Raw genomic sequence first — 26,364 nt, 5'->3', positions numbered from 1 at the left:
CCATGTAACATTTTGACCATTGGAGCAAGATCGTGTGTATCTTAATTAGTTGATCATCAACTTTCAACCGAAAGGCATCACATGTCAACCGAACAAGTATAAATTGCTAACCTAGAGGCTGATGCTATGTGCTCAATCCCAGCAGAAAACCGATAAACCACCATCCCGACAAGCCTAATGCAACCCGTTGCAGGTAGATAGGGCCATGCCCTAGCCATCTGCCATTGTCATCACCACCCCCGGCTCTTGGTATGTAAACCAAAACTATTTTCAAAGCCTTGGTCTTTAACTCCCCCATTAGCATCCAAGACAACCTACTCACCTCCCCCCTTAACCACCATCTCCGGAGGAGGCTCAGACTCCCTGCTATAGATGAATACATTTACTTCTCTGCTATCATTGAACCTGTATAAAATTGTTATACTTAAAACCACATTAACAGACTAACCAAATTTGACATCATAACAAATGTTGAAGACAACTGCACCATGGTTGATTTTTGACTTTTGAAAGTCTACATTTACTTTCACCTCATATCAAAATGGAGATGAAGTGGATTAAAACACTTTGTTTACTTGTAATTGTGCATGTTCGAATTACATTAAAAAGATACATGCATGGTGTACTTAAAATGAGGATAAGGAAAGGCAACATAATATTATAAAACTGATTTTCAGACAATTTGCTTCTAGTAAATTTGATAATACAGATAAACTCAACAAATTCTCTGCCTACTCATTTGAATTCCAACAAAAGGCCTTCCTTTGGGGCTCAAACTGGTCATTTTGCCCCACTTTTTCTTGTCAAAATTCATATCAAAAGAATCAGAGAAAGTGGCAAACTAGGCCCAAAAGTTATTTTGGCAAATTACCTACTGCTTCTCTGATGTCAACTTGAAGATCTCTGTTGAGATCTCCTATGGACATTAGTAGAAGCATTTAGTGGTTGTGGAACTTTGGGTTTAGTCCTACTATGCCTTCTTCCTATTGCCCTTTCACCTTCACCATCACCCAAATGAGTTTTCAAGTCCCCATTCTTCCTCTTACTTGTTGTTGCTGTTCTTCTTCTTCTACTAACTGCAACAGCTTCACGAGAACCACGCCGGCCGCCCTTGAATCGATCCTCTTCCTCATCACTATCACCATTCTCAGTTTCTGAACCAGAAAAAGTAACAGAAACCCCATTATTCTCCTCTTCACTATCATCATCACCAGCTACCTTTTTGGATGCATTACTCGCTGCTTTCTTTTCTTGATTGGTTCCTGAAGACATAGAAATGTCTTTACCATGTTCTTTAACAGTGTGCATAAGATGAAGATACCGGTTCCTAATGTTCATCAATGGATTATTCTCAATCAGCAAACCCCTTTTGTAAGCCTCCTTCAAAACAACGGTATAGGTTCCAATCTTACTGGACAAGTAAAAAATGTGTGGATGGTGAAGCAAAACTCTCTTGAACCTTGACCTTATCCCCAAATACTCCCCAATACACAACACATCATCCCTCTCTGCCTTTTTAGCTACGAAAAGATTCAAAATTTCATGCAAAACAGCAGCTGCCCATTTATCAGATTCATCAGTTTTTGGTGAAAGATGAAGAGCATTCTCGTATGGTGAAACGTAAGGCAATTTCTGCCAATCATCCCACCATTTTTTCACCTTCTTATCCATCTCAAATCCCTTTGAAAACTTCACTGGAAATGCTAAAGGCATCCCTTTGGAATACCCAGACCCTCCTTCCATAGCCTTCTTTTCAAGAATCGAAACAGCCAATTCATCACTCCAACAAACCAATTCTAATTGACCCGATTCATTGGACCCGACGACCCGAAAGCAGTCAGGGAAATCCGGGACGAGGGTTTTCAAGTAATTTTGAGGAAGACCTAGATCCCATTTCAGTTTATCGAGGATGTTGATGGGGATTTTGTTCATTCTCGATATCATCAACAGTTTCAAAAGCCTATCAGCTACTAATTGCCTGTAAGAATCACTCTCGTAAACCAAATGCTCATCGACATCGATATCGAGTACTTCTTGAGTCAACTTGATATGGGGGTGGATTCCGATTCCGCCGGGGAGGAATTCGTGGAAGACCGACGGGTATTTGCGGATGAATTCGATGGGTCGAGAAGGGATTTTGAGTGAGTCTTTGTTCTGAGCGATTATGGAGATGGGAAGGGACTTTGATGGCTCCGATTTGATGAGGTTCTTAACGTTTAGGAGTGGACGAAGGTTCTTCTCTCGCTCCACTGCATGGTCTAGGCCGCGGTCTCTAACGAATTTGATGGCAGTGGTGGCGGCGGCACCGTCCATGAAGGTCCTGCTGCCGCGGTGGCGCCTGTGTATAACGTGGTTCGGAAACTTCATCGGCGGCGAATGTAGAAATGAGAGGGTGAGCAAGGGTTTTGGAAGGGTTTTAAGGTTTTGGAAGTTTAGAACAAGTAACAGCAAAACCCAACACCCACTAATATATTTGGGTCAGTTTAATGTTTAGCATTGTTTTAAAAACAGAATATTAATTAAATAAAATAATTAAAAATTAATAAGTTATTTAAAAAATATTAAAAAAATTTACAAACTTATTCAACAATAATTAATTTTTGAATTTTTCCAAATTTCAAATAATTCATCATAGAAGTAGGTCATTTCAATCTTTTTGGTCGAATTAATATACCAATTGATTCGGGATTAAACTCAATTAAGCTTTATTTGGATAGGTGTTTTACTTTCAGAGACGTGAGTTTAGTTTTTTTTTTTTGTCTCATGCCGACACTATTGCTGACATAATAACTTTTATGCGAAATGTTTATATAAATAGAAAATGAACAATTCAAATACAATCTACTAACATCGTTGAAAACATTATTAAAATACTTTTATGAGAATGTTTTATTAATAAGGTAAGAAAACATCGGAAAAGCAACAAATATTTTTTGATTTTAACCCTATGACATAGACGGAATAGAAAAGGGGCAACGAATCTATTCTAACTATCATCAATGTTTTTACACTAATCTAAATGGGCTATTAAATAATTTTAGTGGGATTAAAATTATGATAAATTGAATTAGAAGTCCTCAAGTTCTATCCAGATTTTAAATTAACTTTTAAACTTTAAAATATTATAATCGAGTCTTTAAACTATTAATAGCTTATTAAACATGTTCTTCTATCATTTGCTCCTTTTAGTCATTAGTTTTGGTTTAAATGCATTTCGAATCTGCGTCACACATATATTTTTAAAATATATTTTTATTACATGAACAATTTAAATTTTATGTATTAAAAAATATTAATAAAATTTAGAAGAGATTTTTTTTAACATGTCATATCTAAATTATTTATACAATAAATACACATGTATTTATAATTTAATCTAAATATTTTAAATATCCTCCATGTCATATCTAATTTATTAGGTAGTTAGAATGATTAAATTAATACCCTATTAATATTTCTAAGACCCAATTATAACGTTTTAAAGTTTAAAAGCTTATTTAAAATCTGGATATAATTTGAGGATTTCTAATTGAATTTACCCTATTTTTAATCCCATTGAAATTGTTGTTGTATGAACTATATTGGACTGGTCATTCAGATTGGTTTGATCCACAATCAATTGGTATATTAATTTGGACATATTTTGCCATCATTTACATAGAATATATAAATATTGAGGCTAATTTTATTATTATATCAGTTAAAATTATGTACAATTGATATAAAATATTAACGCAGTGATTAATTGTCCATGATTTTTCACTTTCAAAATTTATAGGGATTATATTGCACAAATTTTTTTGAGAGAGACCATTTTGCTCAATATTAAAATTCAAAGGGATCTGGAAGATGTTTTTACCAACTATTTATTCCCATCTAAAAGAATCAAACCCGAAAATGGATCCGAACACGAATCGAATTGCCATCTCTACATTCGACATGTAATTCTTCGCTTTTGTCAACTCGTTAAAGGAAAAAAAAAAAACGAAATCAGAGTGTGGCCTGCGGCGTGTACTGAGAGTGAGATCCTCCGGGAAATGGAGATGGCTGGAATTAGATCTCTGCTCCTTGTATCTATGATCTTACTGGTAATTTTCACAAGGATTTGATTTGTGTATTGATTTTATTACTTTTATCCGTGTATTGATTTGGGGAATGGAAATTGAATCAGTTAGTATCAATCGGCACCGTCGAAAGTCGTAGGAGTGGCAAGTCTTCTTCGGTTTTTTCTTTGTTCAATCTTAAAGAAAAGAGTAAGTTTTGGAGTGAGGCTGTTATACGTGGAGGTACCAATTTCTTTCTCCTTGAAATTACTTTCGCAATTTCTTTTCTAGGTTTTTGTTTGTTTGTTTGTTTAAAATTTTCTCATCCTTTTTTATTATTAACAGATTTCGATGATTTAGAAGCAAGCAGCCCTTCTAAAACGGGTGTTTATAATTACACCAAGGCAGGTAATTAGACAAATTTGTAGATTAAATTGGTTATGAATTTGCTTTAAAATTTCAATTTCGGGAATTGCATTTCAATTCACTATCTGTCTCTCTCATACTTTCAGGTAACATTGCAAATTACTTAAACCTTATGGAAGTAGATTCTATGTACCTTCCAGTTCCTGTCAATTTCATTTTCATGGGTTTTGATGGAAAGGGGAACCAAGGTATCGCAAAACTTTAATTTTCCTTTTATTTCTTTACTCACTACTCTTTTCTCATTTTTCACTTTATTAATACTTGAATTCTGATTGTTCATTTCCTGGATCACTTTTGTGTTTTGTATGTAAATAGAGTTCACACTTCGTCCAGAAGAACTTGAGCGATGGTTCACCAAAATAGATCATGTCTTTGCACATACACGAATTCCACAAATTGGAGAACTTATCACCGCAGTTAAAAGAGTTATCATAGATAAAAAGCAACATCACCATTTTCCTGTCATCAGCCATGTAAATTACAAGTAATACTTTGTGTCCTTTTTAATATTAATTTGTTGCTGATTTATATACATCTCATGATTTGTACCTAGAAGCTCTCAAACTAAAATTTTTATATCATTGTATTGGAATTTCCATGCAGCTTCTCTGTCCATGCCATTCAAATGGGTGAAAAGGTGACTACTGTCTTTGAGCGTGCCATCAATGTTTTAGCCCGCAAAGATGATGTTTCTGGTGACAGGTGAAACAAGTCATGACCCAAATTCACTTTTGTTTGATTTTTTTTTTTTAGATGGAGAAAATAAAATTATAGATTATTGCTTTCCCAATACATTTATAAACTTATAGAAGGTTACTTTTTAAAAAAAAAATTATAGGAGGATCTACCGATGCAAGTCAATTGTTCTGTTACACCATTTGGACGAATTCTAGTATTGCTTTTACACTGTGCGGCTTTAGGATCCCTTTCTGTATTAGCATGCTTTTAAAGATAATTCAAATCTTGAGAGGAGGAAAACATTCAATGATTGAATATTCTGATGGGAACTTTCTATAATTAAATGTTCGACCTTTTCAGTCTCCTTCTGCGGATTATTTTCTTACACTGTTAAATGTCTCTTCAATATCTACTTTTTTTTTTTTTTTTTTGAATCTCATGTCTTTAGCTTTATTCAGTAATAATATGGCTAATTCTTGACAGGAATGACACTGATTCTCTCTGGCAAGTAGATGCAGACATGATGGATGTTCTTTTTGCTAGCCTTGTTGAATACCTTCAACTTGAAGATGCATATAACATCTTCATTTTGAATCCTCGTCGTGATTCTAGGATAGCTAAATATGGCTACCGGTGCGTATTTTAAGAGGAAATTTCTCTTTTTGTTTTTTCTTTATGTTTTTAGGTCAAGCAAAACCATTGTTGTAAAACCATCTGTATGAACTAGCCCTCCCAACTTCTGCCTTTAGTTCCAGCTATTGCTTTTAACATTTCATGGTTCCAACATAAACTAGTGTTGCTCTACCTTGTAGTTTATTTTTTGGATGTTGCAGTAGACTGTATAAGGACAGAGTAGAAAGTATTATTTAAATTTAGATTTTTGACTATGACAGAAACATCTGTTTAACATAGAACTATTGGGGACCAGGAAAACCAATTTTAGTTGTGAAGGATGGACCGGTTTCTCAAGCAATCATTTGATTTATGACTATAAATTATTTGAAGCTGTTTTTGCCTAAAATTCATTTTGTGGAAGTTATGATGTAGAAATTACTATATTGTAACCTTACTTACTCATTGGCTACGCTGCACAAGAGATGCATGTCTTTTAGGCCAATTTATACCTCAACTGATTTACATATTTTATCAACTATTCAGCTTTTTATTTGTTTTCAGTTTCTTTGTTGAAGTCTTACTTTAAAAAAAATGAATTGGCAGGAGAGGTTTATCCGAGTCGGAAATAACTTTACTCAAAAAGGTACTTACGGGTTTCTTTGTTTCTATATATGTTCCAGTTCCATTCTCTTTGTTTATTAATTATCAGCTTTGAGTTTTATTTTAAAATGTAATATATTATCTTGCTGTACTTGTTAACTTTTTTTCTTGCCTGGTAAATTTGTAGTAGAGTACTTGCTACCCCATTATTGTCTTCCCTGGTACATTCATACTTGGATTCCTGCTTTACTTAAAACTTTTATTTTTCAGGATAAGGACTTGCAAAGTAAAATTCTTCAGGCAGGGAATACTCCGGGAAATGTTCTGGGTATGAAATTGACTGGTTCTTATTTTCTTTGTAGTTGTTTGGATTCTTTATAAAATTTTCCTACTTGTTTTCTAGAATTAATATATTTAATTGCTGAATAATTGCAGCTCTTGATAATATTAAGAAACCCTTGTATGGAAAGCATCCAATGGTAAAGTTTGCATGGACAGTTACAGAAGAAGCTGACACGGTCTGCCCCTTGTCCTAATGCAATGTATTTGTGTAATTACTTTGGTTTTTATCTGTTAATCTGAGCATATTGGTCACAAACTTGCTCAATCCCAGCATTTTAACTAGTTCTTCTTCCTTGATTCTTTTTATTGTATTATTGTGGATATCTGGTGTGGGGAGTGTCCGATCTAGAATTTTTTTCTACTACAATGATATAGGGGTCCACTACTTAATAGCATGGTTCCGCATTACATGTTGTGGGCCCTACGCAATTCAGTATTGTGATTGGTTAATTATACAATAGTAATTGTAGGCCATATTCTCTCCTGGTTATGACCATAAAATGCACTTCATTCCTTAGACTTTAACTTGGTAATCTCAGTTATTTTTGGTGAACTTGTAATACTGATTTCTCAGTGTTGATAGCTGAATATTTACAGCTAGTGCCAAAAGGATGCTGGAAAATTCAATTCGTATTTTGCTTTTGTTCAGAGTAAATTATCATATGTGCTATATCATTTTGTTGTTCACAAAGAAGCTACTGATTAATTTATTAATTTTTTCAATTTTTTTATTAATTTATTAATTTTTAAATTTGGTTGATGAACTTTTAGGTGGAATGGCACAATATTTGCTTAGATGCACTGATGAATGTTGAGAAGTTGTATCAAGGAAAGACCACTGCTGAAACAATTCAGAACAAAGTTTCACAGGTACTTGGTTTTTTTCTTTCACATCTTTTCTGTTTGATGCATTACCAAGATGCTTTAGACTTTGAAAAATCTGCATAATTTGTTTAACATTTTCCTTTTGTTAATATATGTATGATAAATATCTCAAGTTATTAAATGGGAAGAACGAAGATATGAAGCTTCTTCTTCAAAAGGACTTAAAGTCTGGGGACTTCAACGACTACCATGAAGAATGTCTAACAGATACATGGATTGGAAAGGACAGGTTCCAACATCTAAATATCCTTCTGTCCCCCCCTCTCCTTTGCTCTCCCATTTACGCTGCAGTACAGAGAGAAACACAAACAAAGGATGTTCTTATATGTGTATATGTTATTATTACAACTGTATCAGGTGGGCTTTCATTGATTTGACTGCTGGACCTTTTTCTTGGGGACCTGCTGTTGGTGGAGAAGGTGTGCGAACAGAATTAAGTTTGCCTAATGTGGGAAAGACCATAGGTGCTGTTGAAGGTGATATTAATGTGCTTGCTTGTTATCAACTGTTGTCAGTAATTTCTTTGACATCTGTGTTTGCTATTTTTTTGTTAGTATGGTGATTTTAGTATTGGGTTTTCACTTGTCAGCATTGATATATTAGTTTATTATGGCTACCGAAGTTTAGTGGAATTTTTCCCCTTATTATGCTTGATATCTTTGTGAGAGCTGGCTTTATTAATTGGGATCTGTAAAAAATTTTAAATCTCATGTGTCAAATGTCACTAGATTTTACAATATTGTGCTTTTCATCTCATAGTGCTCTGTCATTATTATTGTTGTTGTTATTGTTATGCCCTTATCTCTTAGCTGAACTTCTGTTCTCATTGTGGCAAGTAGAAATTTCCGAAGATGAAGCTGAAGATCGCTTGCAAGATGCAATTCAGGAAAAGTTTGCCGTATTTGGTGATGTATGTTAGCTATACATGGCAATTGAAGCTTTTCTTTCTATTAGGTTTATGCCGTTTCCTGCCTTAATTGACTCTACATTTAATATTGTAGAAAGATCATCAGGCAATTGATATTCTTCTGGCGGAGATTGATATCTATGAGCTTTTTGCTTTCAAGCATTGCAAAGGAAGGAAGGTCAAGCTTGCTCTTTGTGATGGTACTGCTCATGTTATTTATCTCATTTCTAATTTTCTTTTTGTGGTTCCACTTTTGGGGAAAGCTTCCAGGGGATTCATGAAGTATTTTGCTTGGATTGGGGACATTATCATATGCATCCCTTATATTGGAGGATTATACCTTCTTCTAACTTCCAGTTTGGGGTCTTGAATATGCATCCAGCAGAGTCGCTTTAAGGAACATGAAGAGTCAAAACAACATAGGTTATTAGGGTAGTTGGTTAGTGTTAAAGCAGACCATTCTTATCGAGTTTGTTTAATTTAAGATTTATTGGTGTCTCATGCTTTTGCAATGAACTTTGCTTTTGAGTCACTTATTTTTTTTGTTACAAAGGAACAATATATAGTTTGAAGGGTAAAATTGTTCTTTGAGATTTTAACTGCCTAAATGTTTCTCACATATTTAATGTATTTATTGGTTTGCCTGTTTATTTGTCAGGCCGTGAACATCAAAGATAATTGTTTTATAAAAAATCAATATCCTTTTAGTCTTAATATTGTCTTTTTGTACGAGTTGAAGTGCTATGCAATTTTATATGCTGCAAGCTTCTAATGAAAAATATGGGGTAAGTTTCTCCACTTACAATTTTTATGATTTCAGAGCTTGATGAGAGAATGCGGGATTTGAAAGATGAGCTTCAGTCATTTGAAAATGAAGAGTATGATGAAAGCCACCGTAGGAAGGCTGTAGATGCTTTAAAACGGATGGAGAGCTGGAATTTGTTTAGTGATACTCATGAGGTATGTTTATTTCCTTGAAGAAATGCCAGTATAACATTTTATTTAGTACTTGTAGGGATCATCTTTAGTAACCACACTGCTATTCAAAATATGGTTGTCTTGAAATCCGACAATTGCAGTTATTTGGAATTGAGTTGTTTCTGTGCAGGAATTCCAAAACTACACAGTTGCTCGGGATACTTTCCTTGCACAACTTGGTGCAACCCTGTGGGGATCTGTGAGACACATCATATCTCCTTCAGTTGCTGATGGTGCTTTCCATTATTATGAGAAGATATCATATCAGTTGTTTTTCATTACAAAGGAGGTATGATGCATGGGAAAAGCTTTCAAGGATCATTCGTTAAAATACTAAATTTTCTTTTATTTTCATGGAGACAGAAGGTTAGACATGTTAAAAGATTGCCAGTGGACCTAAGGGCTCTCCAGGATGGGCTTTCCTCTTTGTTGATACCTTCACAGAAAGTTATGTTCAGTCAGCATGTGTACGCATTCTGAACTATTCTTTGTTTTATTTTTCCTTTTGTTTTTTTCCCGTCCTAGAAAGATAGGTTGTCTTTTTGTTATATATGATCCGTTGTTTCTTTTAACTTTGTAGGAAATGGAAGATATGAATGGAAGTAAATTTAAATTAAATTAAGAGTAATTCTTTATTCTCTGAAATGGGGATTAATGAGGAGTTTTGTGATGATGATAAGATAAGCAAGAACTTTTTGGATTGCAATTACTGATTATAATTGCCATCTGGATTTTGGTTATGAGTCTATATTCATGATCCTTGAATAACTTCATCACTTATGGGTGATTTAAATTGTATTTGGTGTTTGTCATTTATAAGTCATTCATTTATCTTATTAAAACAAAATAATAAGTACTTGAATATGGATTGAAAACATAAGGTTCTTTATTAACTGATAAATATTAATTTATAATTTATAAATAAATGAATAATTTATTCATTTACAATAATATTCTTTTCCTAGTCTTATAAGGATTTTACACTATTTTGATCAAGAAAACTCAAAACTACAAATCAGACTATCTGACATTCTAACAAATTGTAAACGGCAAAAATTCCCTTGATGCTCAAACTCAATAAACATACACCAAATAACCTTCAGTGCTAACTTGAAGAAACATAATTCTCAGACTTAAGCCTTATAGATACAACAAATGAACAAAGTAAAATCTGAGATAGTGTGATCTCTCGATTAGCTTCCCTGCATTCTGCATGAGAGTGACTATAGTTTAAGTTTTGGGATCCCAAATCCTCATCCATGAGAGAGTCTACCAAATCCTCACCCCCAGTCATTTCACTGAACCTACGTGGTGATGCTGCCCATATTCTTCTATATCTTTAGGTTTGCATGAGATGCTTCTGTGGAAATTCCATGCATCATTTATTTCTATTCCAATGTTATTGAAGACTTTTTGTTGTTTTCTTTTTTAACTTTCTTTCGTAATAGTTTCTTGGCTTGTAAATTTGGTTCCTGGCTGTACTAATTTGTTTTGCAAATTATAGGTTAGCACTTTCAGAGGATCCTGCTTTGGCAATGGCATTTTCTGTGGCGCGACGAGCAGCAGCTGTCCCATATTTGCTTGTTAATGGAACATACAGGAAAAGTACCCGTTCCTATATTGATTCTTCAATTCTCCAGTATCAGTTGCGGAGGCTGAATACTCATGGATCTCTCAAAGGTCAGATCCGTGTTTATAATGCTTGCTGGAAAACAAAATCCTTTTTTTGGAGCTGTCATTTTGATGACTACCTATAGCAAAATTAAGAACTCTTTATCTTGATAACATTGATATGTTTCATTTGTACTTGAATCTGAATTTAGCTTCTCTCTGTCTGACTAATTGGTTTTTCTAAGAAAGGAAAAAAAACAAGGTTGAAATAGTTTTTATTTTTTCATTTTCTTCCAATGGTCTCATTCTAGGTATTCTCAAAACTCTGGTATCAGTTTCTGTGTTTTATTATCAGTCACCGGTTCTTAAAATATTTGTTCCTTTATTTCACAAGCATGAATTCTATAACTCCCGTATTCCTAATTAACTCTTCAACATTCTATTTTGCAACATCTTACAACTGTTTGAACATTTTTAAATTCTTCAGTTCTCTAATTTGAAAATAAATTTCAGCAATTACTTTTATGTTTTTGGAATTTAAACCCATTGTACATCAATACTATTAAAACATAGACTTTTTGTTCCCAAATTTGTGTGCCAATTTAATGTGGACAGTATATGGAATTGATGGTGTACATTATGTAAAATCATGATGCCTTGTGTATCATTTTTGTCACTTGTAGATTGTTGGTTTCATTTCTCATTTGGATTTAACATTGCCCTTAATTCTTCATTCAGGATCACATGCTCATAGCCGGTCCACTCTTGAAGTTCCAATCTTCTGGTTCATTCATACCGATCCATTATTAGTGGACAAACATTATCAGGCCAAAGCGCTTTCCGATATGGTTATTGTTGTCCAATCAGAGCCGTCATCCTGGGAAAGCCATCTGCAGTGTAATGGAAAATCCCTTTTGTGGGATTTGAGGTTTGTGATTCTGGCATTCCTTTCTCTTCCAACCAATAAAAGGAGGGGTTTCATCATCCAATCAGAATGCATTCCTTTTGTGTTCTACTGATTTTGTTCTTTCACCTGGATTCAGGAGACCCATCAAGCCTGCTTTGGCTGCTGTTTCTGAACATCTGGCTGGTTTGCTTCCCCTTCAGCTTGTCTACAGTCATGCTCATGGAACTGCAATTGAGGTTTGATAGTTTAGATATACAACTGAAATCTTACTTATGATTACGCAATCCTGATGCTTGCAGTCAATCTTAACATTCGGTCCTTTTAAATGTTTACAATTTAAACAAAGTGAATAATGATCTGACTGTTCCTTCTTCCCATTATGCTTTGGCCTGGTGCGTTTATGCATGTTTGTCATTTTCTTTTTATTTTCATCCTTATAAATTTTATTTTATTTTAGTCCCTCTTCTCTGAAACTCACAGACCACAAACGTGTATACGCATGCATGAATGCAGGATATTTATGCATATTAATGGCCCTATTTTTGTTTGTCTGCTATTTGTGACATGTTCTGTTTCAATCCCTCTGAAACATGCCTCAGAAACAACAGATCAGATACAGGATGTATTAACATGGCTTTTGAATAAGATGAAGTCTGGTATTTGATAACTTTCAGAAATAATTAGTGTATCTGTCTTAAGTTTGCAATCTGATATAGGTTCACATGAATTCGTATCAACATCTGGTAACTTTTTATAAAAGAAACGAAAGTGTAGCAATTTCTCCTATCATTTAATAACATGTGAGCTACAGGTTCAGTTAAATGAAATTCCACTATGAGTAAGATCCTGCAATAGTAGCTCCAATGGGGTATCCTAAGTGTTGCTCTCCTTACATGACAATACATTGAGAACCTAGCGAACCCACCAGACAGGAAAACTAACATTGCATTCTGTTCTAGATGTGTGGATTTCAATACTTGATAAATATCTGGGATACCGTATTTCTGCATAAACTTTGATTGTTTAATGCATATTATGTCATGTTGACTCAACATGTGAGTCCCATGTACTTACAAATGGCTGACATTTACAATGATGTGGATATAGCATGTTGGCTGAGACAGGTCGCCCTATATAATTTATGCATATTTTGTTGCTTATATTTTACAGGATTGGATATGGTCCGTGGGATGCAATCCTTTCTCCATTACTTCTCAAGGTTGGCAGATATCAAAATTTCAATCAGATACAATTGCTCGGAGCTACATCATCTCAACTCTTGAAGAGTCGATAAAACTGGTCAATTCAGCCATGCACCTTCTACTTTGGGAGCGTACAAGTATCCTTTTCTTGTGGCTTTTTCATAACCCCATAGACTTGGGATTTATGTTGCTTCAACTCAAGTATGGTTGTGTGTAGGTGCATGTATGTATCTAAGTGTCAGTCTAACCTGTCAACTATAAGGAACTGAAGACACAGGAGGCATACAGCTAAAAGATCTGAAACAAGGATAGTATCGTGGGGATTCGTCCAAATTTTTTATTGAGATATTTGATATATCTCTTACATTTTCTATGAAAATAATATTTATTGTTAATGTTTCATTTTTGAGTATTCAAAAGAAAGCTTGGGATTTAAGTTATAACCATGGCTGTGGGATTAAAGCCATGACTGCTCCCGTGAAAGAATGTTCTGCTGTTTGATTGGGTTCCTGGTCAACTTCTGATGCTCAAAAATCTTCCTGTGGTTTATTGTGTTCATCTTTTGAATTAAGATCTGCTTTTAGATTGTTTTCATTCCTGACTTGTTAAAAATGGAGTTGCTACGAAGTGAGACTTAACCAATAGCAGCTGAGAAAACCTTTAAACACTTCCAATCTCAGGAGCGTGAGCTAGTGAACAAGTATAATTATGTTGTCAGCTTATGGAGAAGAGTAAGTGCATTTGCTTATTGTCATTGTTGATGTTGTTATTTGATTAATTCAAGTAATGCCACATTGTATTGTCATGATGCTGGTGACTGTTTACGGGTTAACATGCAGTTCTCCTTTTCAGATTTCAACTATTGCTGGTGAATTGAGATACACAGATGCCATGAAACTGCTATATACCTTAGAGGACGCAACCAAAGGGTCTGTTTTTGCTAAAATTTTCATTTTATTTTGATGCCCTTCTGTTATTTGGTTAAGTTTCAAAAATAGACTTGCAGATAAATTCAGATCATTGTTTTGCATTCAGTAATCTTGCCAGAAAAGAAGGCTTCTTATGATGAATGTGCTAATGAGGTTTTAGGCAGTTGAAACTAGCAACTGATGCAATTTCTTTCTTTGAGCATCTAATACATTAATAAGTAGTGTCGTGAAATTCTTATGAAAAACTTCTAGTTTTTGTAAAAGACAATGTTAAAGAAACCCCTGCCGAGGAAATGAATGGATATCTTTTCTAACATGTAAATAATGGGAAAGAAATGAGGTGAAGCACATAAATCTCTTCAAGTAGCAAATATATTGTGCAGTTGTTTTGTTGATGAAGATGTGGACTTACTGTTGTATCAATTGACTGAATTCATAGTTGGTAGCAACTTAACATTATGGTCGGCAATGATTTTCCAGTGTTCCTCAATGCCCTACTATGTGGTAATATCTTATATCTTAAAATTAAGTTTTTGATGGTGTGATATTTCTGTTGTATTGAAAATGACAGGTCAATGTGATTTAAATTCTTTTTGATATTTCATTGGAGGATGGTCCAATTTTGTAGGTAATATCCTTTGATTTCTTAAATCTGATTTTAAATGCAGGTTTGTTGATCAAGTGAATGCAACCATAGCCCTTCTTCATCCGATTCATTGCACAAAAGACAGGAAAGTGCAATTAGAGTTCGACGCAACAACAATACCTGCTTTCTTGATTGTTTTAGGTATTCTCTATCTTGTGCTAAAGCCAAGACGACCAAAACCTAAGATCAACTGAGTTAAAGTCATGGTTGCAAAAACGGTAGCAGTAATCGGCTCAAAGCCTTATTGTAGACCATCTCACGAAGGACTAAAAAATTTTCCCCCGCGATAGTCACACAGGTTAGCCTTCACAACAACAAAGCTGTACTAGAAATGATAGCTTCATAAAAAGAAGAGAAAGTGGCAAAAATGGTGAAGACATGGAAAAATATAGTTTTGTAGTTGTAAGGTTTTGTTGTACTGTTCTTAAAGAGTAAATTGATCTGAAAATTGACATTAGATGACCAAATTGTAGTGGGATGGATGATGGATGATATTTAAAAATAAGAAATTTGTGGGAGCATTTAGTGTTAGATCTTTGTTTTGAGCATTGAAGGCAAAGTTTGACATGAAATACAAAGTTGAAAAGTCATTAGTGTCTGCTTCTTCATTCAATTTCAGCTGCTTTAAATTTTCGAATTGCTTTAAATTTTATAGTTCTTTAATTAGGTGTGAGGTTGAGATTTTGAGTGTAATTAAATATATTTCATCTTTCGATTTAAGTTGAAAATTGTAATTATCCAAATTAATCTAGTTTTTTTTGGATTTATATTTATATTTAATTTTTTATAATTTAAAATAAGTATTTAATATTTAATATAGTGAAAACAATTTAAAATATTACATAAACATTGTTATAAAAAAATCACTAAACTTACAGTATACTCTACTGAATTTTGATTTGATTTAATTATCTTTGATCTTAGTTCGAGTTTCTTTTTATGGAAAAACATAAAATATAAAAATAAAGATATCATTTATAATTCCTTTCTAATTATTAAACGGGGTTTTAACAATTTTTTCATATTTACATAATTTTGATAATTTTTTATCCTAAATTTCGAATCTTAAATCTCGAATCTTAAATCATGAACATCAAACTCTAAATTTCAAATCATAAATCTTGAATTTTAAATTTTAAATTTTAAACCTCAAACCTAAATTCAAACCTTAAATCACAAATCCCATATTATAAACTCGAATCTTAATGTTTGGTTTAGGATTTGGGGTTTAAGTTTAGGGTTTGTGTTTAACGCTTGGGTTTTTGAGTTTTTGATTTGGGTTTGAGATCCATAATTCAAAGTTTAAGGTTTCAAGATAAAAAATTATTAAAATTATGTGTTAATAGGAAGGGTTCAAATTTTTTTTTCTTTATTGTGGGTGTTAGAAAAAACTAAATTTTAAAAAAAATGTTGATTTTAAAAAATATTTAGGGAAATACATTGTTTTCTTTTAATATTTATAAAAATATGCCGATTTTGAATAGAAAAACAAAAAATATCAAATTTAAATTTTAAAAAACTATTGATTTTAAAAATAATTAGAAAAGTGTACTCTTTTTTTTATATTTAAAAAAATAGGCAGATTTTGGAAATATTCAGGGCGCTGCTCCGCTCCCTTTAATGGATAGTGAGTTAACAACCATTAGATATTTGTTGGCAATTTAACGGCTCAAATAGTTCAATGGCCAATTTATAATTTTTTAAAATTGAGTAATCAAAATATAAATTTACTAATAGTCTTAGACTTGAGTACAATTTACCCTAAAACATAAACTGAGGACGGAAAATGAACGGATGAACTATTGGAAAAAAGAAATCATTTCAATAATTTTAAGTTTTTATTTGTATATTTGAGTCATTTATTCGAATTTAATCAATTCTGATTCCGAGTGAAGATAACTTCACATTTGGGTTAGCTTGAATATAAAGCTCGTTGCGTTATCTTCATTTTTACCTTAATTTTATCAGACGCCCAAAATGGCTGACGCAATTTGGGCAGAGATTGAACGCTCCGAAAGGTAATTTCAATGATGAATTTGACAACTTTTGTTTTTAATTTTTTTTTTGTGACAAGTTACTGATGAATTTGGTTTTGATTGTTGTAATAGCTTCTTGGTTTGCTCCATGTATGAGGAGGCTGCATCTTTAGCTTCTTCCATAATAAAGCAAAGAGGCAGCCCCAATGTAACCATTGATGATGATTCTGAGTTTGATTTGTATGAAGCGATGGAGGCTGCTGGTATGGTCTTGGTTCAGTCCTGGAAACAACTCTCCAGGTATAGCTTTGTTTGGTAGGAGGGAAAATTGAAATAGGAACATGTTATAGCTTTCTTTTTGCTTATCTTAGCTGATTATGATGCTATTCGTTGCAGGACATCTACAATTCTGAATGAGCTCAAAACGTTATTTGTTTCAATTGAAGCAATCCCTGTTCAAGTTCTTCTTACTGGGTAATCCTTTCTTTCTTCTATTCATCTATGTTACCTATGAATTTGTGTTATGCTCTATATTTTTTAATATTTATTTTGAGGATTATGCCTCAATTCCTATGTATGAATTTAGAGATGATGAAGAGATTAACGTAACTATTCACTGAACAATTCTTATTTTTGTTTTATATACTGCTTCCAACTTTTTATCCCATTCTGAATCCAGCTTCGTAGGTGGCCAAAAATGTTTAATTTTATCCCTTTTCTTTTATCTCGAACTTTTTTTTGTTTTACTATTACTGCCTGATGGGTATACAGCTTTCGTCCCTTCTTTCTTATTTTCTGAGGCTAGTGTTGCTGAGGTCTCATTTCTGAATGGAAGATGAATATCCAGGCTTACCCGTATTATATTATATAAGTTCTACTTTCAATGCTACAATAACATTTTGCCTTGGGATAGGCATCTGAACCTCTAGGACAGTGGTGCTAAATTTCCTTCCATTATTGAATCTTCAGGGTATGTTTCCAAATATCAGAAGCTTCAGCTTTAGGCGGCAAAGAGTTTCTTGAGGAGTTTCTTAGCAAGTGGAGATATGTGGATGAACAATACTATGTTCTTGCTAGTGCTGAAACAAGTTCGAATTTCAAGGGTGGAAGTGATAGCTATTCTGTCTTGGGAGTTGATAAGTATATTGAAGTTGTTGAGTTGTATGCTGTCATGCTTCTGGGAACAGTTTCCAGTGATGTCGATCTTGCAATCTCTTGGGTTGAGCAAGCTGCTTTGCCAGAGAAAAACCGACAGGTAATATATGCTTAAGTAGAAATGTCTTAGGACACTGTTAGATTGAGTCTGTGCCTTTTGTGTACATAAATATACTTCATCTAGCTGTTTACGAATTTTTGGTAGTTGAAATTCAGCATGATTTGTGTTGATGGTGGAGCACTGTTAGAAGAGCTTTACACAGTGTTAAGTATGACGGCGTCACTCTGCATCAGTTAATTTAGAATTAGCCAGTGGCCTTTTGCGCTTAACATGGTATTAGAGCCCTAGTTCTTTGTTACCTTATTTATTGATGCTAAGTCTTATGCTTACTTGTTAACAATGGGCCTACGAGAAAGAGGGAATTTTTAAATTATGTTATCTCACATTGGCTAAGTTTTGGATTTGCTATGGCATTATCTTTAGGTTCTGCCTTTCAATATATTGTTGATTGGTTTTAGGTTCATGCTTAACATTAAATGGTGGGCTAAGGCTGGTCCTCATGCCCAGACTGTAACTTGGCACATTTCCACTGCTGAGTATCTTAGTTGGGTGCTTGAATAGGCTTTATCTGTTGTTTTTCAGTCCTAACTTCTAGGTTTAAGTTTCAAGATCGTTTTTTTTTCTTGTTTTAAGAGTCGTGTACATTGAAAATTTCCTGTCATCTTGAAATTGCAAAATTAAGTCCAGTGTCTTGAACATTTTTTCATTGTTTAGTTAGGCTTTGCTTTAAGTCAAATTTGGGCATTTCCTAATTGAATCATTAGGTTCCTAGTTCATACAACTATTTATATGCATGTATCTTTTATTCCTTTGAAATGCAATCTATTTCATAGGGTAGACTACTGATATATTTGCATCTACAAGGGGGTTCTCTCTCACATCATGCAATTTCACACCAGACAAGCTTTAGAACAATTTATTTTCTTGTACTTTGCGTGTCATGGTCTTGATGGTGCTTGATTTAATTAATTATGAGGGAATAATTTTTGTTTTCTCTTGGAATATATGAGTATTGCACCAACTTACCATCTTTACATGTATTATTCTAGGATCTTTTGAGAAGATTGCACTCCCTATATTCCACAAAGGTAACTCATTTACCACAAGGCTCCTCGTCACATTTGCCTCTGGCAAACCATGATTCTCATTCTTCCAATAAGGGTCCAAATGTGCCTGAGGGGACACTAAAAGGCTTAAAGACCAGCAGCCTGCTTAATGGAGAGAGAGATTCAAAGCAGGCAAATTTGAAACTGTACAGACAACCCCACGGCTTTCTATCTTGGTTTTCTAATATCACTTTGAAGTTTGGTAATCATCGGGTGGTCATATCAAATGGTAAAATCTTGATTGGCTGTCTGGTCCTAATCGTATACTACATCCTTAGAAGGAGAGGAATTTCTTTACAGAGGTAAGATTTTCTTCTTGCTCTTTTACCCTGAAATATTTGTTCATAACTTTCAATTGTTGAAGCTTACTTAATGTTCTTAATTACGGTCCTAGGTTAGAAGTTCATGAATGCCTTTCTGGTAGAGAAAGGGAAATGTTTATATATATATATTCTATTGACAATGAATGCATGTATATTTGTATATGATATATATTTGTTGTTGTTAATAGGATTGTTAAGAGACAAGCTTTGTTTGTGAAGAAGTGTTTGGTAGACTTATGGGAACTTGCATTTTCATACCAAGTTAATCCGCTTGCTGCCATTCAACCCTTGTCGTCAGCTACCTGACCTGATGAGATGAAACGAGCCGAGCCGAGGTGGGATTTCAAGTCAGCTGTTTAGTATTCAATTATCTTCTGCTGATAATATCCCTCACTCCATACATGCATTGTGTGTTATCATTACTATTATTATTATGAGCTTTCTAGGTCTGATTGCCTTCAAACAAAAACAAAAGAAAATAATAATGGGATTTCAAGTTGAGGTTTAAACTTTGATGTAATGGGAAAATTATATTTCGTACCTCTTCTATTTATTGGTAAAAGTACCATGGAGGTCCTATATTAAGAAAACTGAATTTTGATGTAGTTGTAAGGTTTTGTTGTACTGTTCTTAATGAGTATATTGATCTGAAAATTGGGATTAGAGGACCAAATTATAGTGATTGGTTATTGGTGATGGATGATGTTTAAAAATCAGAAAATTGTGGGAGCATTTAGTGTTAGGTCTTTGTTTTGAGTATTGAAGGCAAAGTTTGACATGAAATACAAAGTTGAAAAGTCAATACTGTCTGCTTCTTCAGTCAATTTCAGCTGCTTTAAGCTTTCCAATTGCCGTAGGGAATGAATGACATGGTTGGTTGGTTGGTAGAATGAGATTTCCTCTACTTGCTTTTAGGGTTGAGAAAAAAAAAAAACCAAAAATCGATTTGAGTTGTAGCTCGATTTAGAATTTGTTTTTGGCACACATTAATAGAATTATGTACCATCAAAGGAATTTAGGTTCAAATCTTAATATTGTTGTGAGGGAAATTACAAATTTTGAAAATATTAATATTTATGGATCGTAAAATGAAAATAGAAATGGATATTCTTTCTTTATTTTAAGATAATATAAAAATGAAATAAAATAGAAAGAATTGATTTTTATTTTTGAAATATGTAATAAATATATCTCTGCATGAATTAATTTTCAAGAATTAATGAAAATGTACTATAAAAATTACAAGACAATTTAAATTTTTTTATATTATTAGATTGCATATTTTGCATTATATATTGTTTGTATAAATTTAAAGTTTTACATATAGAATTGGAATTCGGTTAACAAGTGAATAAATGATCTTGGTTATAAAAATATTTATACTAATATTTTTTAAAATTGATATCACATAAAATAAATCTATTCGAGATTTAATAAATATTTTTTTTAACTTCCTTAAAATTAAGACAAAGTAAAAAGATAGAGAAAATTAATTCAATGTTCCTCAATTTGCATCACTAAAATTGCTATAATTAAACCGACGAAAGCTTAAAATTTTATAATTCTTTAATTGGAATAAGTTTAAGTGTAATTAAATATGTATTTTCTTTTGATTTAAGTTGAAAATTGTAATTATTCAAATTAAGTTAATTTTTTTAGATTTATAGTTATTTTTTTTATAATTATTCAAATTTTATAATTCGATGTTCAATTGATATCACTAACTATTTATTATAATGAAATTTGATTCGGTTTGATTATGTGTAGTTCGAATTTAATAAGAAATTTAATTTTTTAAAATCTAAAACAAACCCCTATTTCTCCTAATAAAAAATAAAAATAAAAATATTTAATCAATAAATTGTAGAAGCTATCCTCACTTAAAAAATTATCTATTTATTTTTATTAACCTATTTTGTTTCCTTTTCACCCACGTTGTGGGTGTTAGAAAATAGAGTATAAAAATAGTTTCCCCTAAAAATAAGAATGGTGAGATTTTCCATAAAAATAAATAAAAGAAGGTGAAAAGCATGAGGAAGACTCTAGGTTTCAACTTCAAAAGCCATAATATTGGAAGAAGCTTCCAGAAAATCCTTATTTGATTGAATTTTAAATAATAAATAAATCTTCCCTTCTTCTCCATTCTCCCATTCATCCTTCCATCCAGCAAATTTTCAATTAAATTCGGCGAGAAGTTGATTGGATCCATACCATTAGCATATAAAGAGATGGAGAACGGAGGAGTAGAGAACGCCCACGGCGACGGCAACGGCAATGGGCAGGCTGCGTCGTATACTTATTGGGTAAGAGAAACGACGGCGGACGCTGCTCCGCTCCCTGTTCCTAAGAAACTCACTGCTCAAGACATCCTTTCAACTCAATCTCAGCCTACATCTCTTGGTTCTGTTTGGAATAAGGTAATGCTTTTTTTTTTTTTAAATTTTTGTTTTTTATGCTCACGTTTGTGATCTGATCTAGGGTTTTATTAATGGGTATTTCAGATTTTTCGTACATTTCAATTATTTCGTTTAATGTTTTTTTGGTCCTTGTTCACCATAGGCTGGAACTTGGGAGGAGAAAAACCTTAATAACTGGGCTACTCAAAGATTAAAGGTCTATATGCAAAACCCTGATTTTTGATATATGTAATGTATATGTGTTGAGTGGAGGTTGGTCTCGGACCCTCAACGGAAGGTATTGTCCTGTGGTGGAGTTCTGTCTCCTGCAATCCAAGGAGAGCCCAAAGGGCTTCACAGAGTTAGGAAGACAATACCTTTCGTTGAAGGTCTGAGGCCAACTTCCCCTCAACAATATGTATGTTTAAAAGCTTGAGATGTACTGAAAAACCCAGTTTTATTTTCCAGGAATTGCTTAAATCTGTGGGTTCATTGGATTTATCTTGTGGCAAGGCTGAAATTTCTGATGTAACCAAGTGTGTTGGCGATGTGAGTTATTTTTCTTACTTTTATTTGTGTTTTTGTCTTATAATGTTATTGGACACCATTGATGTAAGCTTAACTAAACTACACCTATGGCTGTATACATAGATATTTACCTTATTTTATGGTGGATATTTCTTGTTTGAGCAGGCTTTTTTGGTGACTGTACGAAACAAGAAGCGTGTTGGCTATACGTATGAGTTGACATTAAAAATCAAAGGCAAGTGGGTCTAAATATGGTGTTATGCTTTTTCTTTCTAAGCTTATTTATCGCTTTTTTGATCAAATTGGGATCTAAATGGAAATCAGGGGAGTGGCATCTACGGGAAGAGAAGAAGACGGTTAATGGCCATATTGATATCCCAGAATTTTCATTTGGCGAGCTCGACGACTTGCAGGTATGCTTGAATTGAGTGCCACTTTAGAGATAACTATTTGGTGTAGAAGAGATAAGAGGATAAACTTATTGAATAGTTCTTGGTATAACTAATTGCAAACATGTTATGATGCATGGGCCTATCGTATAAATTCTATGACATGTTATGATGGATAGGCCTTCGGTATAAATTCAATGACTGCCAGTGCTAGGATAGTGTTTACTGTAGAATATGTCTTTTACATGAATACTGCCAAGTTGCAAAAAATGGCATAAAATGATGAACCAAAGAATTGGTGTTTGGTGTTTATTGTAGAAAAGAGGTTGTAACAAAATAGTGAGAAGCATAATGGTGGGAATTAATGAGAGAAGTTGAAACAATAAACCAGTAGAGTATACTATTGAATTTGAAATATAATTTGACCAAATATTAATTCTAACTGATAGAATTTACTGTTTTAGGTACGCTTAAAATATTTGGATACTACACTTAATCTTGATTTAAAAAAAAGTAGATTACAATTAAAACCCCAACACAATATAAACAAGGTTAAAATATGCCATAAGTCTTTGTAAATTTAGAATTTAGTCCCTATACTTATATTTTTAGGAATTCAGTCCTACTTTTCAGATTTCAAAATTTAGGTCCAGTTGTTAACACTGCTAAAATTATTTTGTTAAATTCACTTTCATTACATCATTATTGTTATAGTTATTTGACTACCAAGTGAGTATTTTTTTTTTTCAAAATGTCTCATCATCAAATTTAACAAAAAAAAAAAAGAGTTAATTACTAGATCTGAATTTTGAAATCTGAAAAGTTGACAGATTAATTTTTTGGAAATAAAATTATAGCGACTAGATTCCAAATTTGTGAAGATTACAAGGAGTTATGGCATATTTTAACCTATAAACAAATAACATTAACATTATATAAATATAGGAATGCGTCAATAGCTATATAAATGAATTATTAACATGATAAAATATATAGTATAAATATGTCACGATTATGACTAGAATGCAATAAGAGTACATGATTTGTAGGTGCAGGTTCAGGAGAGAACATGATATTTTGAACCCTAAAACCAATCTTAGGGTAGGGCAATTGTTTTCGTTCCATAGTTATATGTTAGGCATTGGTAATCTATCGACTTTTAGAACCGTTATAGAGCTCGGCAGAAATGACTGAAGCTAACTAAAATGTTTCCATTTTGGATAACGATAGATGGCAGTACAGCTTAGCGAAGAAAAGGATTACGTGCAGCAAGACAAGCAGCAGATTATCCAGGACTTGAAGAAGCGTTTTTTGCAGCCTGTCCGGGAGAAATTGCTTCAATTTGAGCAGGAACTCAAAGATCGGTAGCAAGGGTTCGAGTTCTGTTCCATTTAAACTTTGGTTTTTGTTGAAATTTATTATTAGACTGTAACTGTAACTGTATTCTGTCATCTGTTGTTAGCGACTGCATTTTATTGGAATTTTATGTAACGGGACATAAGATTGTTGAGGAGTCAAATGGCTTCGCTCATATATGGTTTAGGTGTGCCACTAATGTTTAGATCAAAAAATAGTATTTGCTTGCCTGCAATGGTAGCTGTTTAATTGAAATCCTCCACATATTTTTCATAGTATGTTTTCTTTGCACTTAGATTCATCTGTTGTTGGAATTGGACCAGTCGGTTAGATTGGGAATTGATCGGTAAATCAATTTGGATTGAATCGGTTTTTGAGAGAAATGCTCAATTTGTTGGAAAAAATTCTCTTTTTCATCTTCTTTAATTTGCAAATTAAATTGTTTCATGAGTAAAATTCAACCAAGAATCCCCTTCCATGGAAGTTAAGATCCGTAACAAACAGGAAAAGTTATTCTCCCTTCCCTCTTAAGCCCTGCTTTTTTTCTCCTAAGTGGCCCCTCGACCTTGGGGCTGGTATTGCTCACATCTCGACTGTTGTAGTCAGTATTTTTTTCCCTTTGCCTTTCTCTTTGGCAAAATAAATCGAGTAGTCGTCCTTTCTTTTGTGCCTTTTTTTTTTGTTGGCGAAAGGCGGCGGCTTGCTTCCTCGGGTGCTCTTCCACTTCTCTTGTTGCTGGATCGGTTCTAATTTTCTTCGACTTTTGTTTTGAATGCTTGGCAAGGTCACTGCACAAGGTGGTGCGCCGTTTCTGTTTGACCTTAAAGGCTCGAACATGGTGATGTTGATTGAGTTGCACTGGACCCTCTCTAAGGCGTTGGATCTACAGCTGTCGAGGGGTGACGATGGTCTTGGTGGCTCTGTCCTAGGCTTTGGCCCCTCCTTGGTAGTGAATTTGCCGGTAGTTTGTTTGTCAGCTCTTTTGGACCTATTCTCTCCGGTCATCCCCCCCCCCTTTTTTTCCCTGTTGCAAGCGATAGTCGCAGTAAAAACCTATGATCCTTTTCAATAAAAGAAAATAAAGGTGAAAATTATATTAAAATTTTAGTTTAATTATACCCCACTCCTTGTATTCTTCAGACTTTTGAAAATTAGTACCTCTATTTTTCTAATTTGAAAATTAAAGTCTAATTAAAAACACTCAATGATCTTCCATTAGATTTGAATATGCGGTATTTAAGTATTCATAGATCTGATTTAAAACTTAAGGTCCAATTCATAACATATTTAAATTTAATTGAAATCAATTAACATTGATACAATTGGATTTTAATTTTTTAAATCATACTAGTAGATAATTAAATTATTGAAATTAAAAGCAGGGAGGTTAAATTTAAAAAAAATTAAAGTGTACAAAGACTAGGGGCGTTATTATACTTAAAATTTTAAATATCAAATAAATAGAAATGTATAAAAATGTTTTAAAAATAATAAATTATTATTAACTAAATTAAATAGTTTAATTCAATTAAAAAAAAGTTAAATAAGTTACTTTTTGGTGCAAAATGAAAAGTAGAGAATGAAATGGGAAATGAAGAAAATATGTAAGTCCTAACTTCTAAAATGGGATAGAATTTTGTGGTACAACTTACATTTGTTTTAAAATTTTTATAGTCAAAGTATAATTTTATTTTTACTAATTTAATTTAATTTAATTTAATGGGCTTTGTCTTCCTCTGTTCCCCTCCATCCTCTCATTTATGTCTCCCACACCAAAGAGATGCTTTGCTCCATTTTAAAACCACCATTTCTGTTGATTGTGATTATTATTATTATGGTGGTTACTACCCCAAGACAGAGGCTATATCAACTGAGTTAAATGTTTGTCACAAAATTATATAGTAATATATTGAAAGTAGTAAAATCATCGGCAAAAAGACTATTAACAATGATGGGATAAAAATAGCCGACAACACTTTTAGTGACGAAGAAAGTGTATACATTACCGTCGGTTAAGGTTTATACCGATGTTCTCTATAATAATGTTATACGCAAGGTTTATAACAATGAGTGAAAGACTTAATGATAAAATATTCATAATATAAATATTTCTATTTAGCCACAAACTCAAGAATAATTAAACTCATTACACCAGAGCTCAAGTAAGCTTACCTATAGTCAATATCTCAACCCAAATAAGCTGCTGTTTAATTTGTCACTGTTTTGGTGTTGTTTTTAGTACTATTTTGTTGCTACTTTGTTGTTGTTTTGCTATTATTCTATTATTGAGTCTTATATCTCAAAT

General features: G+C 33.2%; 4 protein-coding genes across 4 annotated transcripts; 3 read left to right on the top strand and 1 right to left on the bottom strand.

Moving 5' to 3' along the window:
- Positions 1–492: 492 nt before the first annotated feature.
- LOC121204872 (protein WHAT'S THIS FACTOR 9, mitochondrial) lies at positions 493–2,453 on the bottom strand. Its single transcript, XM_041075583.1, has one exon. It carries the CDS (start codon positions 2,365–2,367, stop codon positions 889–891), a length of 1,479 nt encoding a protein of 492 aa, XP_040931517.1. The 5' UTR covers positions 2,368–2,453; the 3' UTR covers positions 493–888.
- Positions 2,454–3,898: 1,445 nt separating this feature from the next.
- Positions 3,899–15,382, top strand: LOC107926270 (uncharacterized). Its single transcript, XM_016857075.2, has 25 exons — positions 3,899–4,088; positions 4,172–4,286; positions 4,389–4,451; positions 4,556–4,657; positions 4,785–4,953; positions 5,073–5,171; positions 5,631–5,780; positions 6,366–6,405; positions 6,633–6,690; positions 6,798–6,880; positions 7,476–7,574; positions 7,703–7,818; positions 7,947–8,065; positions 8,429–8,499; positions 8,591–8,696; positions 9,317–9,456; positions 9,605–9,763; positions 9,838–9,941; positions 10,979–11,154; positions 11,824–12,013; positions 12,129–12,228; positions 13,163–13,331; positions 13,843–13,925; positions 14,047–14,123; positions 14,792–15,382. Exons 1-25 carry the CDS (start codon positions 4,038–4,040, stop codon positions 14,961–14,963), a joined length of 2,811 nt encoding a protein of 936 aa, XP_016712564.2. The 5' UTR covers positions 3,899–4,037; the 3' UTR covers positions 14,964–15,382.
- Positions 15,383–16,453: 1,071 nt separating this feature from the next.
- Positions 16,454–20,214, top strand: LOC107926333 (protein APEM9). Its single transcript, XM_016857167.2, has 6 exons — positions 16,454–16,787; positions 16,878–17,045; positions 17,142–17,219; positions 17,715–18,000; positions 19,011–19,369; positions 19,579–20,214. The coding sequence occupies exons 1-6, from the start codon at positions 16,747–16,749 to the stop codon at positions 19,694–19,696; spliced, it is 1,050 nt and encodes a 349-aa protein (XP_016712656.1). The 5' UTR covers positions 16,454–16,746; the 3' UTR covers positions 19,697–20,214.
- Positions 20,215–21,307: 1,093 nt separating this feature from the next.
- Positions 21,308–24,337, top strand: LOC107926331 (uncharacterized). The gene is made up of 6 exons (XM_016857165.2): positions 21,308–21,807; positions 21,950–22,003; positions 22,255–22,335; positions 22,480–22,549; positions 22,639–22,727; positions 23,934–24,337. Exons 1-6 carry the CDS (start codon positions 21,619–21,621, stop codon positions 24,069–24,071), a joined length of 621 nt encoding a protein of 206 aa, XP_016712654.1. The 5' UTR covers positions 21,308–21,618; the 3' UTR covers positions 24,072–24,337.
- The last annotated feature ends 2,027 nt before the right edge of the window (positions 24,338–26,364 follow it).

This window comes from Gossypium hirsutum, chromosome A08 (assembly GCF_007990345.1).
Source record: "Gossypium hirsutum isolate 1008001.06 chromosome A08, Gossypium_hirsutum_v2.1, whole genome shotgun sequence".
NCBI classification, from domain to species: Eukaryota; Viridiplantae; Streptophyta; class Magnoliopsida; order Malvales; family Malvaceae; genus Gossypium; species Gossypium hirsutum.
Note: the sequence above shows the minus strand (reverse complement) of the source record. Positions and strands in the feature narration are given on the sequence as shown.

Bases quoted from the DNA above. Each gene is read 5' to 3' on its own strand.
- LOC121204872 (XM_041075583.1), bottom strand. From the start codon at position 2,367: ATGAAGTTTCCGAACCACGTTATACACAGGCGCCACCGCGGCAGCAGG.
- LOC107926270 (XM_016857075.2), top strand. From the start codon at position 4,038: ATGGAGATGGCTGGAATTAGATCTCTGCTCCTTGTATCTATGATCTTA. The intron at 4,658-4,784 runs GTATCGCAAAAC...GTATGTAAATAG, and splicing joins TGATGGAAAGGGGAACCAAG to AGTTCACACTTCGTCCAGAA. The intron at 11,155-11,823 runs GTCAGATCCGTG...TTCTTCATTCAG, and splicing joins TACTCATGGATCTCTCAAAG to GATCACATGCTCATAGCCGG.
- LOC107926333 (XM_016857167.2), top strand. From the start codon at position 16,747: ATGGCTGACGCAATTTGGGCAGAGATTGAACGCTCCGAAAG. The intron at 16,788-16,877 runs GTAATTTCAATG...TTGTTGTAATAG, and splicing joins GAGATTGAACGCTCCGAAAG to CTTCTTGGTTTGCTCCATGT. The intron at 19,370-19,578 runs GTAAGATTTTCT...TGTTGTTAATAG, and splicing joins AGAGGAATTTCTTTACAGAG to GATTGTTAAGAGACAAGCTT.
- LOC107926331 (XM_016857165.2), top strand. From the start codon at position 21,619: ATGGAGAACGGAGGAGTAGAGAACGCCCACGGCGACGGCAACGGCAAT. The intron at 21,808-21,949 runs GTAATGCTTTTT...TGTTCACCATAG, and splicing joins TTGGTTCTGTTTGGAATAAG to GCTGGAACTTGGGAGGAGAA. The intron at 22,336-22,479 runs GTGAGTTATTTT...TTGTTTGAGCAG, and splicing joins TAACCAAGTGTGTTGGCGAT to GCTTTTTTGGTGACTGTACG.